General features: G+C 31.7%; 2 protein-coding genes across 6 annotated transcripts in view; one reads left to right on the top strand and one right to left on the bottom strand.

Annotated features, from left to right (window-relative positions):
• The window catches only part of LOC123680679 (transcription cofactor vestigial-like protein 4), a 56,123-nt gene extending 49,370 nt beyond the window's left edge, over nucleotides 1–6,753 (bottom strand). Inside the window, exon 1 of one of the 5 annotated variants that reach the window (XM_045618695.1) lies at nucleotides 6,341–6,753. In XM_045618695.1, the coding sequence (XP_045474651.1) occupies nucleotides 6,341–6,377 (37 nt within the window). In that variant the 5' untranslated portion in view covers nucleotides 6,378–6,753. Of the gene's footprint in view, nucleotides 1–5,645; nucleotides 5,918–6,188; nucleotides 6,208–6,340 lie in introns of those variants that run through there. The other 4 variants (XM_045618698.1, XM_045618701.1, XM_045618702.1 and 1 more) reach the window with 4 other exon arrangements.
• An 864-nt stretch (nucleotides 6,754–7,617) lies between these two features.
• On the top strand, nucleotides 7,618–12,988 carry LOC123680681 (ubiquitin-like modifier-activating enzyme ATG7). The gene is made up of 13 exons (XM_045618703.1): nucleotides 7,618–7,946; nucleotides 7,999–8,194; nucleotides 8,253–8,363; nucleotides 8,455–8,684; nucleotides 8,845–9,084; nucleotides 9,140–9,284; nucleotides 9,342–9,497; nucleotides 9,957–10,145; nucleotides 10,203–10,370; nucleotides 10,423–10,538; nucleotides 10,592–10,886; nucleotides 11,144–11,300; nucleotides 11,624–12,988. The coding sequence occupies exons 1-13, from the start codon at nucleotides 7,753–7,755 to the stop codon at nucleotides 12,805–12,807; spliced, it is 3,381 nt and encodes a 1,126-aa protein (XP_045474659.1). The 5' UTR covers nucleotides 7,618–7,752; the 3' UTR covers nucleotides 12,808–12,988.
• Nucleotides 12,989–14,169: the final 1,181 nt, after the last annotated feature.

Raw genomic sequence — 14,169 nt, forward strand, 5'->3', positions numbered from 1 at the left:
TTTCAACACACGTCAATTGTCAATATAATGTAATTTGGATAAAGTGAAATGATTTGCAACATTATTCGCAATTTCTCTTAATTCTAGTGGTGTTAAATCGATTTAGTCAGACATAATTCACGAATTCAATGCGTAATAATAAATTATTTCGAAATTATGAACGTACGGTTCAAATTCTTTAATCTGTCACCCTTTTTTGGTGGCTTATTTTCGACAAATACGTGTATGATCCTCCTATCAACAATTAACTATTCGACAAATATTTATTTCCTAAGCTATCTTTTTGAGAAATGTCAGAATTTCATCGCTGAAAAACTTTTTTCAGGTCAAGCAAAACAAAAATTCTCCTAATTTTTTTGAAAACTTTTCGCAAAAAATCACTCAGCCTTCCATAAAAACAAAGAAGGACTTAATCCAATTTTAACACCCTGTAGATACATACCTCAAAAATGAAGCCTCAGAGGTGCAAAGTTTATTGCGACTGTGTAAGTCCTAAAATATTCGAAATACCCCAAATATGACAAAAACCGCATTCCTCGGTAAAAAAAAAATGTAACGACTCAAGCTAGTTTCACACCAGGGTTGAAATGTAGAAATTCCTCATTTCTCCGCCAAATAAAAGTTCAGGTAGAGCATTACAGGCTCTACTGAAACTATATAACATAGGGCCTATATTCCAATGCGATATACAGGGTGTTTCTAAATTAGACCTGAAGGACGTGTTAGTTATTAGTTATTAGTCGTTTGAGTCATATTTTATGATTAATTAACAGTTTACGAGATATTAGAGTTCTTGTGATATTTGAAAGATTTCTAACGTTTTTCGTCAATTTTTTTTTTATTACCAAATTTGGTAATAATTTTGGATTATATTCGTGACTAGCGAGAAGTCCGGATCTAAAACCGTTAGAATAAACGAGGCAGCGAGAAGATTGATATATATTTCAGGCGGAAAGTAACGATTCAAGAAATAAGGAATGGTGGAGTTCATTTCAAACATAATTTATGAATACATTTTCTACCGAAATTTTGGGTTTTATTGCAATGAATTCATTGCTTTCCTTTCTTTGCTTCCTTCCCCTTTCAAATCAAAATCTGCTGAAACAAAACTAGTGCCTATATTCTAATGAAAACTTTTTTAGGAATTGAAGAAAGAATTTGGCCAGTTTTTAAAATGATTTTGTCATACATAAATAATTGCGGAATGCGAAAATTGCACGCAATTTTGAAATTTATATTGGAAATTCACTATTCTTTTCTTCATATACCAACTTTCAAATCATACTGATACTTATTCAACATCTAATACAGCATAGTTTTGTTTTTTTTATACGTATCATATCCTTCTTTAATAGAAATAATCCAAAATTGAAATCAAACTTGGTCAAGGTAGAAAAATGAATGTGAGAATTTTTTCAAAAAACACAAGAACTTAAAAGCTCGGGAACTGTTAATTTTCGGTTATCAATGAATATTGCTCAATCTACAGCAAATGAGTAATACTAACACCTCCTTCAAGGTTCACGTCTAGTTTGGAAACACCCTGTATAAAGATCGTTGGGTAGAGTTTCCAAATATTATGTGTTCACTATTGTATTATTCATATTATTCAATCTTTTGTATTTTACACTACATTTTAACTCATCAATTCATTTTTTTTAAGTATTCAATGGTTTATGATTAGAAATATCAATCTGAATCTTAACAATAATTTTCACATACACCAGTGTTTCATTTTTGTTGAGAAATGGAAACAAAGGACTGTTGTCTTAAATTTTCAACATTATGTGAATTTACTATTGTTTTCTAAGTAACTTTTTTCTTCAACTGATCAAAATTCAGTTTGAACTACGTATAACGACTTTTTTTCATTATTTCCTCTATTTGAAACAACATTCAAGTCTGGTTACAATATTCATTTTAAAATATCGCATATATTCATTATTTGAAAGAAACAGCAGGTTCGTTAACTCTGATCATTCTCTTAAAAGATTTAACGATTTGCTCCGAAAGCTATGTTTATATCGAAAATATTTTGTTCGGTATGTGAAACGATTGAATCCAGTAAATTCAATATATTTTTTTTTAAAACGAGAGAAAATTCCATCCTCTATATCACGGTTGAGAAAAACCAGTTTTAATTAGATGGCGTTCTTATTCATCTTGTGTTTAAATGAACGGAGGAGGTAGACAATAAGTTAATGTCATTATTGGTAATTGAGCTTTTGGAACTTGTTCAGCACTGTTGTACAAAACATTTAGGCAATTCGTCTGCCAACATTCCAAGTCAGAGAATGAGGAGATAAACGAAAAAATCTGCTTCGATTTTATTTGTTCTAGCTGCGACATTTTTTACTTCAATATGAGTAGGTATGTCATTTTGCCCAGTCACATATGATGTGACTAAATTTTTTTGCTAAATATTTTTGAGCGCTCAACATTTAGGACATTGAATAAAATATAAATCAAATTCAAATTAGCAACCCTATTATCATATAGAAAAAGGAGATTTCTCTGAAAACTTCGTTCGAGTTCCCTGCTCAAATAAGGAATATTTCATTCTTTCATTTCCCTTTTTCCAATGTATGAATGAGACGTCAAGTTGGCGTATAACGTAAGGATTCATAAAAAATATTTGAATCACATGTCATTTTGACATCTGACGCATAAGCACGGACGTCACAATTGAAACCTAACTCAGAGCATAGTATAAGGAAGGTTCCTTATACTATGCTCAGAGTAATACACATAGATAGAGGGAGCATATGTCATTTTCAGTGAGCAAATTTTGTCCCCAACAAGAACTACCAAATTTGACATGAAGCGCGCAGAAATGAAAACATATGAGTGATTCGATATTTCACTTAATTCGCGAGTTTCTCCACAAAGAACACATTTCTTATATCCCATAGTGAATCAACGTTTCATATTAACTCAAAAAATATTGAAATAAATACCTAAATATATCAGAAATTCTGAAAATAAAACTTCAAGCGCGCCAAACGACGTCAAACAACCGATGACACTAGGAGAGCAAAAGTTTGCAAAGCTTGGATTTCAGCAGGTAGAGACAAAAAATAATAAATATTCTGCTTACTAAAAATTCCACAATTAGGAGAAATATCGGATTCCAAATATTCAAATTTGCATATTTATTCGGGAATCACTCAGATAAATATATTTCATTCAATATAAAATACATTCATAATGATATAGTAAAATTGTGGATTTGAAAAAATATCACAATCCGACAACGTAATCTAACCATGTTGGGGACATGTAAAAATTGCGTATATTCCCTCTCTCTATGTTTATTACTCTATGAAACCTAATCACGTTAAATGGAAATTTTATAATTCAACAGAAAATTGTATACTTAAACCCAATCAGTTCTTTTCTGGATTTTTCGCCTATAGAATTAAAAAATGTCGAACTTTCCGAATATTTCCCACTGTAAGTTCAAGTTTTATTTATGTAATTTCCTGCTTTGAAATTCGTAGAGTAAGATATATTAATGATTATCCTTCTTTCGATGTACGATTTTAACGCATACCTAATTTAAAGAATGGTGATATTCATAGAAAAAAATTAAATCGTGTCAATTTGACATCTGACACATAAGTAAAACCATCACAATTGAAACATAAGTTGATCGCCTCATCTGAAAACTTTATAATTCGGGAGAAAATGATATTCTTCAACTCAATCAATATTTTTATAGATTTTTCCCCTCCAGAAATAAAAAATATTGAACTTGGTGAATAATTTCAAAGCTTGCCCATAGCACTTCCTTTGATAGTTCATTTTATATTAGTCAGTCTCCTCCATTAAAATTTGTAGAATAGGATATATGATGCGATTGTCCCGAATTCCTATGTACACTCACTATAAATATGGACTGAGTGGGTGAAATTTGAATGTCAATAATCCAACAAATGCCAAAAATGACAATCTTTTTTCGTACTGGCATGTGTCGTTCAAATGAGGACAACTTTCTACAGGACGTGGATGTTCAAACTTTATCGGTTATTTCGAAATGTTGGTATTATGATATGACTATTACCAAATGGTTTTTATGGTTGATAAAAACGACACTACATATACAGACATGTTTTCACTCCATGTATATCCAACTCCGAATGAACGACAATAAAATAAACCTTTGGAATCGCTTCAAGACAAAAATTTGCAAAAATCTCACTATGCTGAATTATTCGTAGAATTTAATTTTATAATTTATAAAAGTAACTGTGGAATTTTGTTTCAATACACATCAAATATTTCATTTTTGAAAAATATTCTCTTTGATAATTACAAAGATTATAATTGAAAATAATGGACCAAAAACTTAATTAATTTGAATCATTTATTTCTAAATGGAACGACTATATCCAATATAACATTTTTCACTGTAACTTCCTACCTCTATAATTTTCGGAGTTGATGAAATAACAATTACTTGACGAGGAATTCAAAATCAATAAACTCTATTTCAAACCTCACCGCATACAAATTTCAACAATGTTAAGGTACTTGAGAAAATAAAAGCTAATTGGCAAAACACCCTGCACAAAATTATCTGCAAATTTCGAAAGAATCTCATCTTTCAAAAAGCTGTTAACGATAAGGAAGGCACCTGAAGAAGGGTCTTTGAAAAGCGCTTATTGCAGGTAATTTGACAACCGTAGGAACATTAACGCCTCAAAGGAATGTCGAGAATTTCAACAAGAGGAATCTGAAGAATTTCACACCTTCAAAAGAGACGGTATATCCGAGAAATTCTTTGAAGTTTTTTCGTTTTGTCTACCTTATTTTAACACTTAAGGATGAACAATGTTAAAGAAAAAATTGGTCGATCAAACTCAAAATTATTATTATTTACCCAAATTTTGAAGCAAAGCCTTAAAGTATGCCTTTTCCAAAATAACACTTGCACCAAATAAAAATCCAACTACGTTATCGTTATGCAGAATACATTAACTTTTCATTCAACAAATCAAGCCTTTTTGATATTTCGATCATTCAAAAAATTTCCAAAACTGATTCGAGATGATTAGACGAAATGAAACAGAGTGTAAACAAACTAACTGAATGATATATGAGCTCAAACTCCATGTGAGTATGTAGAGAATACAAGGCAAATTTAGCTACAAAACGAATTTCTACAATTGAAAACAACAGATAATAACAAACTTTTGGTTAGTTTTTAGCATTCTTTGGGAATTTTATAATTTTTCGTAATTACGGGAGTTTTTTTCCATAAGTAAAAATATTTCAGACGAGTATAGAACAACAACACAATTATTTCACTGAAATAAAACAAACTCGAACCGTTTTCGTTGATATCCAACGTAATTGAACAATAACAAATGTCGCATATTTATCTATGAAGGTAAACGATCCAAATCGGCATTGAAATACGCAAAAAAAAAAACTAGATTAAGTCCGATTTCTTTGGGGACAAGGACGAAAATAATACTAACGAAACATACACCACAAAAGCAGAATTTCGATTTCATAAGGTTATCGATGTAGGTATTTCCCACGAGCCGATACTGTTTACAAAAAAAGCCACCTTTATAATTTCTCAATCGTCGATTTGCCAATGTAAGATCAAAAATATTTTGTTAATTATATTTACGTACCCATACGGATCAAATTTGCATCACTCACTATGTGCTTGGTACTTAGCACTCACTAGACATTTCAATTTATTAAATAAATATAGATTGTGGAATTTTGTTTACAAATCAAATAGTTTCTGAACGATATCTCGCAATATTATCGGAATGAAAAATGTTGGCATTCCCACGAGGGCAGAAATACAACACCTAAAATTCCAATACTCGCAATCAGGAAGAAAAAGCGGTCACAACAATCGAACAAGTACAAAAATTCGGTATAACAAATACTATTTTCACTGACAATGCGGATCTACATAGTTTGACTGGCTCGATCTCGCTGTAAACATAAAAAACGGGGGGAACTGTGACCCCAATAACTCAAATATTCGGAATAACTCACGAGAACAGATCGTGAAACAATAGCTTCAAAAATAATGGTACCATCACAATGAAAAAATTGCACCACTATATGAAAAGATCGGACAGTTTACCAATTAAACGAAATGAAACAAAACATGAATAACTTGCGGACACATTGTCTAACAAATTACGAATAGATCTTACCCCTTTCTTGGTTTTACAATCAAATATTGCATTTGATTCATAACATAACAGAAGAAACAACAAGGAAAACAGTCGGCAAAAGTACACCCCAAAAATCAATAAAAACAGATCACGTGTATAATTTCACCCTTAGTTATAATGATTCGACTTACCACTATGTATTTTTGTTTGAGGAACTGTTTGTTTCATATAATTTAACCTAAAAGTACAATAAACGTAGTTTTTTCACTACACCGTGCAGGAACAAGTAAAATTCGGCGAAGAATTTGACATTTCGGTCAAACTAAAGATTGTGGTATGTTAGGTATGTCAAATATTTACAATGTTCCTCTATTGGAAAGTTTGTGAATTATGTCACCCAATTCACACTAGTCAAAATGAAATCCACTATCATTATGACTTCAAATATATTTCCTGCGAGTAGACTTGATTATATCGAAGCCACGATAAAAATAACGATCAATTAAACCTCACTTTGTCATAGTACACAAGAACTCGACGAATTCCAATGATAACATAAAAGAGACCCTCGGCATTTGGTATGGTTTGAGTCTTACTTTAACGTGATTGGACGATGTTTCGCAGAGTTTGGTTACTTGAATTCAGAAAGTAGTTTTGGTAATCTAAAAAACGAATAGGGGAATTGATCAATGTAATTCAGGCATGATAAGAATGTGAGCTCAAAACTTATCTCCTAAAGGATCTCTGCATTTACTAGCTTTCTTCTGCGCACGCTTGAATTGTTTGAATCGTTTTCATGGAATAACATTATTAAAAAACAAATTGATTATTATATTTATTTAGAATGATTTATCAACTGGAATTTCTACACATTTTTTCTCATTACTAATACCTCAAGTACTCGAAGGCAAAATTCAGTTCTGCCTACATATATGTCATGGGTAATTAAGTCAGGTTATTATCCAAGAAAATTCTAAACACAAATGCAACGGCCGTCATAGCCACTAAGCCGTAAAAATTAATCGTAAGAATGTAATCCTTGGCTGAATTGAATAATAAAAGTCTATTAAAAATATAGCCAAATAAATTATACTTATTCGTGTCTGACCGTAACCCTTCAAAACGCTCACACTGGTACGGGGGTTTTCCAAAATTGATAAAAAATCTAAGCATACCAGATTTGTTTATTATTTTCGGCTTAATACCTACTCATTTGGAATTCAATAAAACTTGGTCTGAACGTAATGTTATCGAAGATTATTTTCAAATTGGAAATAATTGTTTGGAAAATCGGATAATTGGAGTTCTTATATATCTAATTGATATTTTTGTTCTTGCATTAATAATGATCATATCTTTTCAGATGTATGTTTGATTTGATTCAGATATACATGCATAATTATACGAAATAATAATTAAACCAAACCAAAGTAACGTTTGATTTTCTATATATTTTATTTTGATCTATGAGTTAACCTATTCTTTCGGTTAATGTCAAATCCAGATAAGTTAAATGTTATTGTAAACAATTGTTATTGTTTTGGGATTATCTCTTTTGTCTCAATTCTTTCACCAAGGGAGCCATTACAGTAGATTTGATGAAATGGGCTCAAAACAACTAGAATTCGTTCCAATCTCATCGTCAATAGATCCTAGTTTTTGGAATAAATTGTCAGAAATTAAATTAAATGATGATAAATTAAATGAGAAAGAGCACCCTGTTTGGGGATATTTCTCAAATATTAATAATAAATGCAAATTTCCAATTCTAGAAGTTAATAGTACTTCATTCAACAGGTATTTATTTCAATGTAATATTTATATTTATTTTAAAATTGTATTTTTGCAGTCAATTTGATAGCCAGAAGATATATATCCCATTCCATGGTGAAATACTAAACGTTAATACGATAGAATTTTTCAAAGATTTTGATAAAACCCAACGTATAAATAAAATAGGACAAGATATATTTACCAGCATAGAGAATGGGGAAGCATTAAAAACACCTTCATTATTGAATCGATTCTATATTTTGTCATTTGCGGTGAGAATAAAAACTGAAGACATACGAATATCTTGTCACAATGGAGTGTTTTTTCCAGGATTTGAAAAAGTTTCACTTTTACTACTGGTTTGCTTTTCCTGTTCCATACAATCTTTCAATAACATACAATGCTGTCAAAAACATATATGATGACTTCACAAAGGATCAGGTGAATTATCAAAATTATTTAATGTTATTTCATCATTTTTGAAAGTATTGATTCTACTTCTAGATTTCAAAATTATTGAACTTATTTTCAGCTGGAATTTATTTGGAACAAGTATTGTGACATGGATAATACTCAAAAACCATATTTTCTAGTTTCAATTCAAGATTCCATAGTTGATGTTTTTGAATTGAAAGATAAGCTTAAGGATTTGAATGAAGAGAATGTTAAGGATTTCTACTTTGTTTTTTATGATTTATCATTACTGGAAAATAGCCCTGGTTCAACATTACGAAATTATGTCATACTGATTTTACACCATTGGTAAGAGTGATATTGAAGTCAAACACTATTTACAATGTGCTTTTTCAAAGCTTTGTGTATGTGTAAAATTATTAATACTTTAGTAGTGAACTACGAAATTTAACATTTTCTTCTCTTCTTATGTCTTTCTGTTCATTTACTAACAATGTCCAATTTCCAGTCCAGTTTTGCAAGGGAAATCCGTAAATTTTCTATCTCTTCGTATAAAAAGAAACGACAACTATAAATTAACCTTATCAGAGAGCCTCATATTTAATTTTGATTTACCAGTTTGTCAATCTTCTGTTTCTGATTTCATCAACCAAGATCCAGAGAAGAAATGGGTTGGCTGGGAAAAAAATGAGAGAGGTAAATTGGGACCTAGGTTGTCTAACATGAAGAGCTTTTTAGATCCTAAGGAGTAAGTCAATTTGTTCTTTCTTAGAATTGTATTTGCTTATCGATTTCATTTCTAGACTCGCTGAAAGTTCTGTAGATTTGAATTTGAAACTGATGAAATGGAGGCTATTATCCAATGTTGACTTAGAAAAAATTAAAATAACAAAATTTCTTCTTTTGGGAGCTGGAACCTTAGGTTGTTCAGTTGCTAGAATCCTTTTGGTAATGGCAATATTCACCGTAATTTCTTCTGATCTACAAACAATTTCTTTGTTTTAGGGTTGGGGTGCTAGAAATATATCATTTGTGGATAACTCGGTAGTATCATATTCAAATCCAGTACGTCAAAGTCTGTTTACTTTTGAAGATTCCCAGAATGCAAAACCAAAAGCAGTGGCTGCAGCAGAAAACCTTCGGAAAATTTTTCCAGGAGTTGTAAGTTATGTTTCAGTTTATGATTTTCATTAATGAACCAATTTCAAACCCATCTCCTTTATTATAACAGTTTGATTGAATGCTTTCGAGTTCAGAGTATAACAAGTGATTCTAATTAAATTTTTGACGAGTTGTACTTTGCTAATGTCATAGGCGTGCCCTCGGATATACAGTATTGCCAACTATATGTCTTGATGCTGGAAATAGAGATGAAATCTCATTCGTCAAATGAAGATAGTACATGCGTTACTTGAACAATTTCCTTTCCAATATCGCTTTGAGGAAAGGGAGGTACATGTAGGCTTATTTGAAATGATTTGACCTATATTACCTGATTTTTGAGTTAGTATTTTGTAGAAAACGAGAATAATGTATTTCCATATTTTCATTTTGCAATGTTTCCACTGTAAATTCTCCGGGCTTGAGAAAACTAACCGAGCATCTTTTTGAATTCTATAGAAGTCCAAATCATACCAAATGACAATACCAATGCCTGGACATCCAGTAGGGGAAAGCATGATGGAGGAATTGAAAAAAAACATAGATCTTCTTACAAGCCTCATCTGTGAACACGATGTCATATTTTTACTTATGGATTCTAGAGAAAGTCGTTGGTTGCCAACTCTCCTTGGGGCCTATTTCAGTAAAGTACGCATGGACTGAATTAGCTTTTTTTGATTTTGCCCTAATACATAATGTTCATAGATCGTTATCAACGCTGCCCTTGGTTTTGACTCCTACCTAGTCATGAGGCATGGTGTGCGGATCGACACAGAAGAACTCAGAGTGAGGCAGCATGAATCAGGATTCAAAAGTTTGAAAGGCAATTTCCTTGGCTGTTACTTTTGCAACGATGTAACAGCACCTGGTAACGTATGTGCTTTGATATTGTCAAATGAATTATTTTGTGACATACTTTTATTAGTCTATGAGGGATAGGACTTTGGATCAGCAATGTACAGTCACAAGACCAGGTGTTTCGGCCATTGCAGGAGCCCTCACAGCAGAACTGGCTATATCGCTATTACAACACAAAGAAGGGTGAATATTCCCAAAATTCATGTTTTTATTATTTCAAGTTGATCATTTTCTAGAGCAAAAGCTGCAGCTTTTTATCAGGTAGGAAATATAGTGAACACAGAGCAAGAACTCGACTATCAGTGTGTGTTAGGAATAATACCACATACAATTCGAGGATACTTATCGACATTCAGCCAAGTTTGGCCAGCAGTTCAGAGGTATCAGCAATGTATAGCTTGCTCAGATACCATCTTGAATGTGTATCGCAAAGATGGTTTCAGTTTTCTACTTCAAGTTTTCCAAAATTCTAAGTATTTGGAAGATATTACTGGTTTAACATTTATGAATAAGGAAGCTGAAGATGCCTTGGTAAGATAATCGTATTGACGTTCTTCTCATAGAGAGGGCAGTTTACATGTGAACACATTTTTTTACAAATGCTCCTGAAACATATAGTTTATGATATTGCTTTGCTAATAGTTTTCATTCCGCAATGATAAGTTTTTATTGCCAGAATGCTGTGTTAATTTTTGAGGTTTTATTTCAATATTTTCTCATTTTTTCCTGCAATGATATTGCATATTATTGTAGGAATTAATTGATAGAATTGATTATTTGAATTACAGGTCTTTGAGTTCAGCGATGAAGAGGAGGTTCAATGTATAGAGTGTTATGATAAAACTAATGCAGATGCTGCATCGAAAACTTCACTTGATCAGGAGACGAATGTAGAAAAAACTGAATCAGTTCTAGTCAAATCAGAAGTTGGATCCCAGATTTCTGGTAACAATACACAAGAGTAATTTGGTAGTAGTCATACCACAATTGATATATTCCACAAAGAAATATTATTTAATCAGATTAACTTTATATTATTGATAATGGGAAAATTTAGTTTAGGGGCTTCTATCTTAAAGACGGATTTTGTACTCAACTCCAAAAATTGGATATACTTATTTATAGGTGTTCATAAAGTTATATGTCTTTATAAATGTTGAGAAATGCGGTATTTTAAATAATTTGTTCTGCTCATATTCATTTCAGATATCGGTTCGAGAAAATGCGTAGAATTTCCTATAACAACTTTGAAATTCATGATTTTTTAGGTATATTTGAAGGAAATGAAACTTCCCAGATCTATAACCCTACTGATTCCTCCATCCTCGAAATACAATCATTGACAGAAACTATAGGAGAAATCTTGGAAGATTTGATAAAGAACGCAGAAAAGGTTAATGAAACAAAAGAACCATTGGTTTCTAGAAAATCGGATGTCAGTATTTCCAGTAATGAATTCTTCGATAGAATTTTACCAGATGATATTTTGAGTATTGTAAGGAAAATCCAAATTCCTTCTCATTCTGCCTCTTCAGAATCTGTTCGAATAGAAATGAATGAAAAACTATCTGAGTCACCGAATTTAGAGCAGATATTCCATAGTAAAGTTTTGTATCAAACCAGTAATTATTTCAATGAAAACTCCTCTCAATTTTCCCTTGAAAATGATTTTTCCATGAATCTAAAGCAATCTCAAGATGAGGGATCAATCAATGTACCCTCAGTTTCAACATCAACTGTCAATCCGTCAAGTGATATTATGGCTAAACCGGGAATACCGAAAGAACTACTTCCTGTTTTTGAGAAGCAAGGTTCTAAAAGAAGTTTATTTTATAGTAGTGCAACAAGTACCATATCGAGAAAAACTGTAACAGATCAGAAAATAACTGAAATATCGAAGCCAATAACTAAGGAATATTCTGTCTTGAATATCGATGATGTGGAAAAAGGAATGGGTAGTTCTTATTGGAAAAATGATAACGCAGCTTTGGTTTCAAGCACTGAATTTGGGACAATAGATATTCCCAAAAAATTTTCACCTTTGAAAACTTATGGTACACCAGTGAAAGTAGGGGATCCAACTGTAATAAATGCCATGAATCAAAAATCGCGTACAGCTAGTTTATTAACTTTGAAATCATTGATTAGAAATTTCGTCAGTTCAAGTTCTTCCGAAAATCTGAGTGCTTTTGCTTCTGGAAGTGAAAAAAGTAGCACTTCCATATCTAACAAATTGAAAAAATATTTTGTGGCGAAGAATATTAAAACAAGTTCTGACTCAATATCTGGCAATGAACTATTCAAGGAAGAGGAGAATAAAATCGATGAAATAATAACCATTGCAAAACCACAACAAATATTCAGTTCTGGATCTTTAACATCTGAAAATTTAGGTGCAGATGAGAGTATTTACTATCTAGCAGAAACTGACTCTGATAAAACTTTTATGTAAAAGTAACATCGACTGATCAGTTATAAATATTCCTATATTTAAATTTTGCCTTTCCATTTCCAATTATCTAGAGCAAAAGTTGTAATCATCTCAAATATGAGAGAAATATATTGAGCAGTATGTAATTGTATCCAGTAAAAAAATATTTGTGAGAAAGACTGAATAAATAACATGAAATTTACCATTCAGTATTTGATTTTTTTCTTCATTAGACCCTTAAAATTATTTGACGGTTTATGCAAGCTTTGAAATTTTTTCTCATCATCAAGAGAAACTTTATGACCTAAAAGTACTCTCCAATCTCGTAAATTTCTTGTTTATTAAAAAAGATTGTTAGATGTAACGATACCTATTGAAGCAGCAATATTTATGAAAAAAGGTTAGCAGAAGACTTGAAAAACCATCTAGGTGGAAGCTTTAGATATATTAGATATTATTCACTTTTTCAAACAAGTTTCGGAATTTCCGCAACAATTTTTCTAATTCTAAATTATGAAATGATTCGATTGTAGTGTCGTCTATACTGAAGATCAAAAATTAAAATTTAATTCGTAACGGAAATCATAGATTGATGTAACGATATTTAATGCCATCTTTAAATTCATATTTCAAATTAACCTTTGGCTACTCATCTATAGGTGGCGGATTTTACATCCGGCAGGACACTGTATGTTTTTTTGACGCGCCACCTATGGTTCGTAGAGAGAACTAAAGTTTATTTTATAGAAACTGGTATAGATGGAGCAACACGAAATAGTACAAATTTGAAAATTATAACAGCTATGGAAATTTATGTGGGAATCCAATATTTTTTCCTGATCGTTGGGTTATTCAAACCCTTGTTGGTAAAATAACTACTCTCGACTCATTCAATTTTGGTTTATTCAATTTCTGTTGAGAAAAACTGAAAACTGATTGTTCATATGTAATAACATAGTATAAGGAAAAGATAGTAAGCCAGTGTAGTGCTTTTTTCGATTTTGTTGATGTTGAGCGCCATCAAGTTGTACTCACGTTTTTCTCGAATTTTACTGTCAAAAATTGGTCCGTAATGTGGAGCCCTCTGAAAAAATCGTTGTTAGTTTGAAGAATTAAAATATTTGAAATAGAGTGGTCAGAAGATTTCTATATTTTGATATTTTTTCTGCTCTGTAATAAGCATTTACGCCAGTGGCGTGTATTTGTGATAACTTAATAATAACATAAAAATTGTTGGCAATGTCATGCGACCCCTTTTCAACCACGCCACTGAATGAATTATCGTATTATTCCTGCGCCATCTATAGCTCATGATTCAGCGCTATCTATTATCGAGTTAATTCTCCAAATCCAAATCCAACTACAGTAGCGACCCCTGGTGAC

Source organism: Harmonia axyridis, chromosome 5 (genome assembly GCF_914767665.1).
Source record: "Harmonia axyridis chromosome 5, icHarAxyr1.1, whole genome shotgun sequence".
Classification (NCBI taxonomy): domain Eukaryota; kingdom Metazoa; phylum Arthropoda; class Insecta; order Coleoptera; family Coccinellidae; genus Harmonia; species Harmonia axyridis.

What these genes read in the sequence shown, in the direction of transcription:
- LOC123680681 (XM_045618703.1), top strand. Translation starts at nt 7,753, where the DNA reads ATGGGCTCAAAACAACTAGAATTCGTTCCAATCTCATCGTCAATAGAT. An exon ending in ATACTGATTTTACACCATTG is followed by an intron (nt 8,685 to 8,844) that starts GTAAGAGTGATA and finishes TCCAATTTCCAG; the next exon opens with TCCAGTTTTGCAAGGGAAAT. An exon ending in CAGTTGCTAGAATCCTTTTG is followed by an intron (nt 9,285 to 9,341) that starts GTAATGGCAATA and finishes TCTTTGTTTTAG; the next exon opens with GGTTGGGGTGCTAGAAATAT.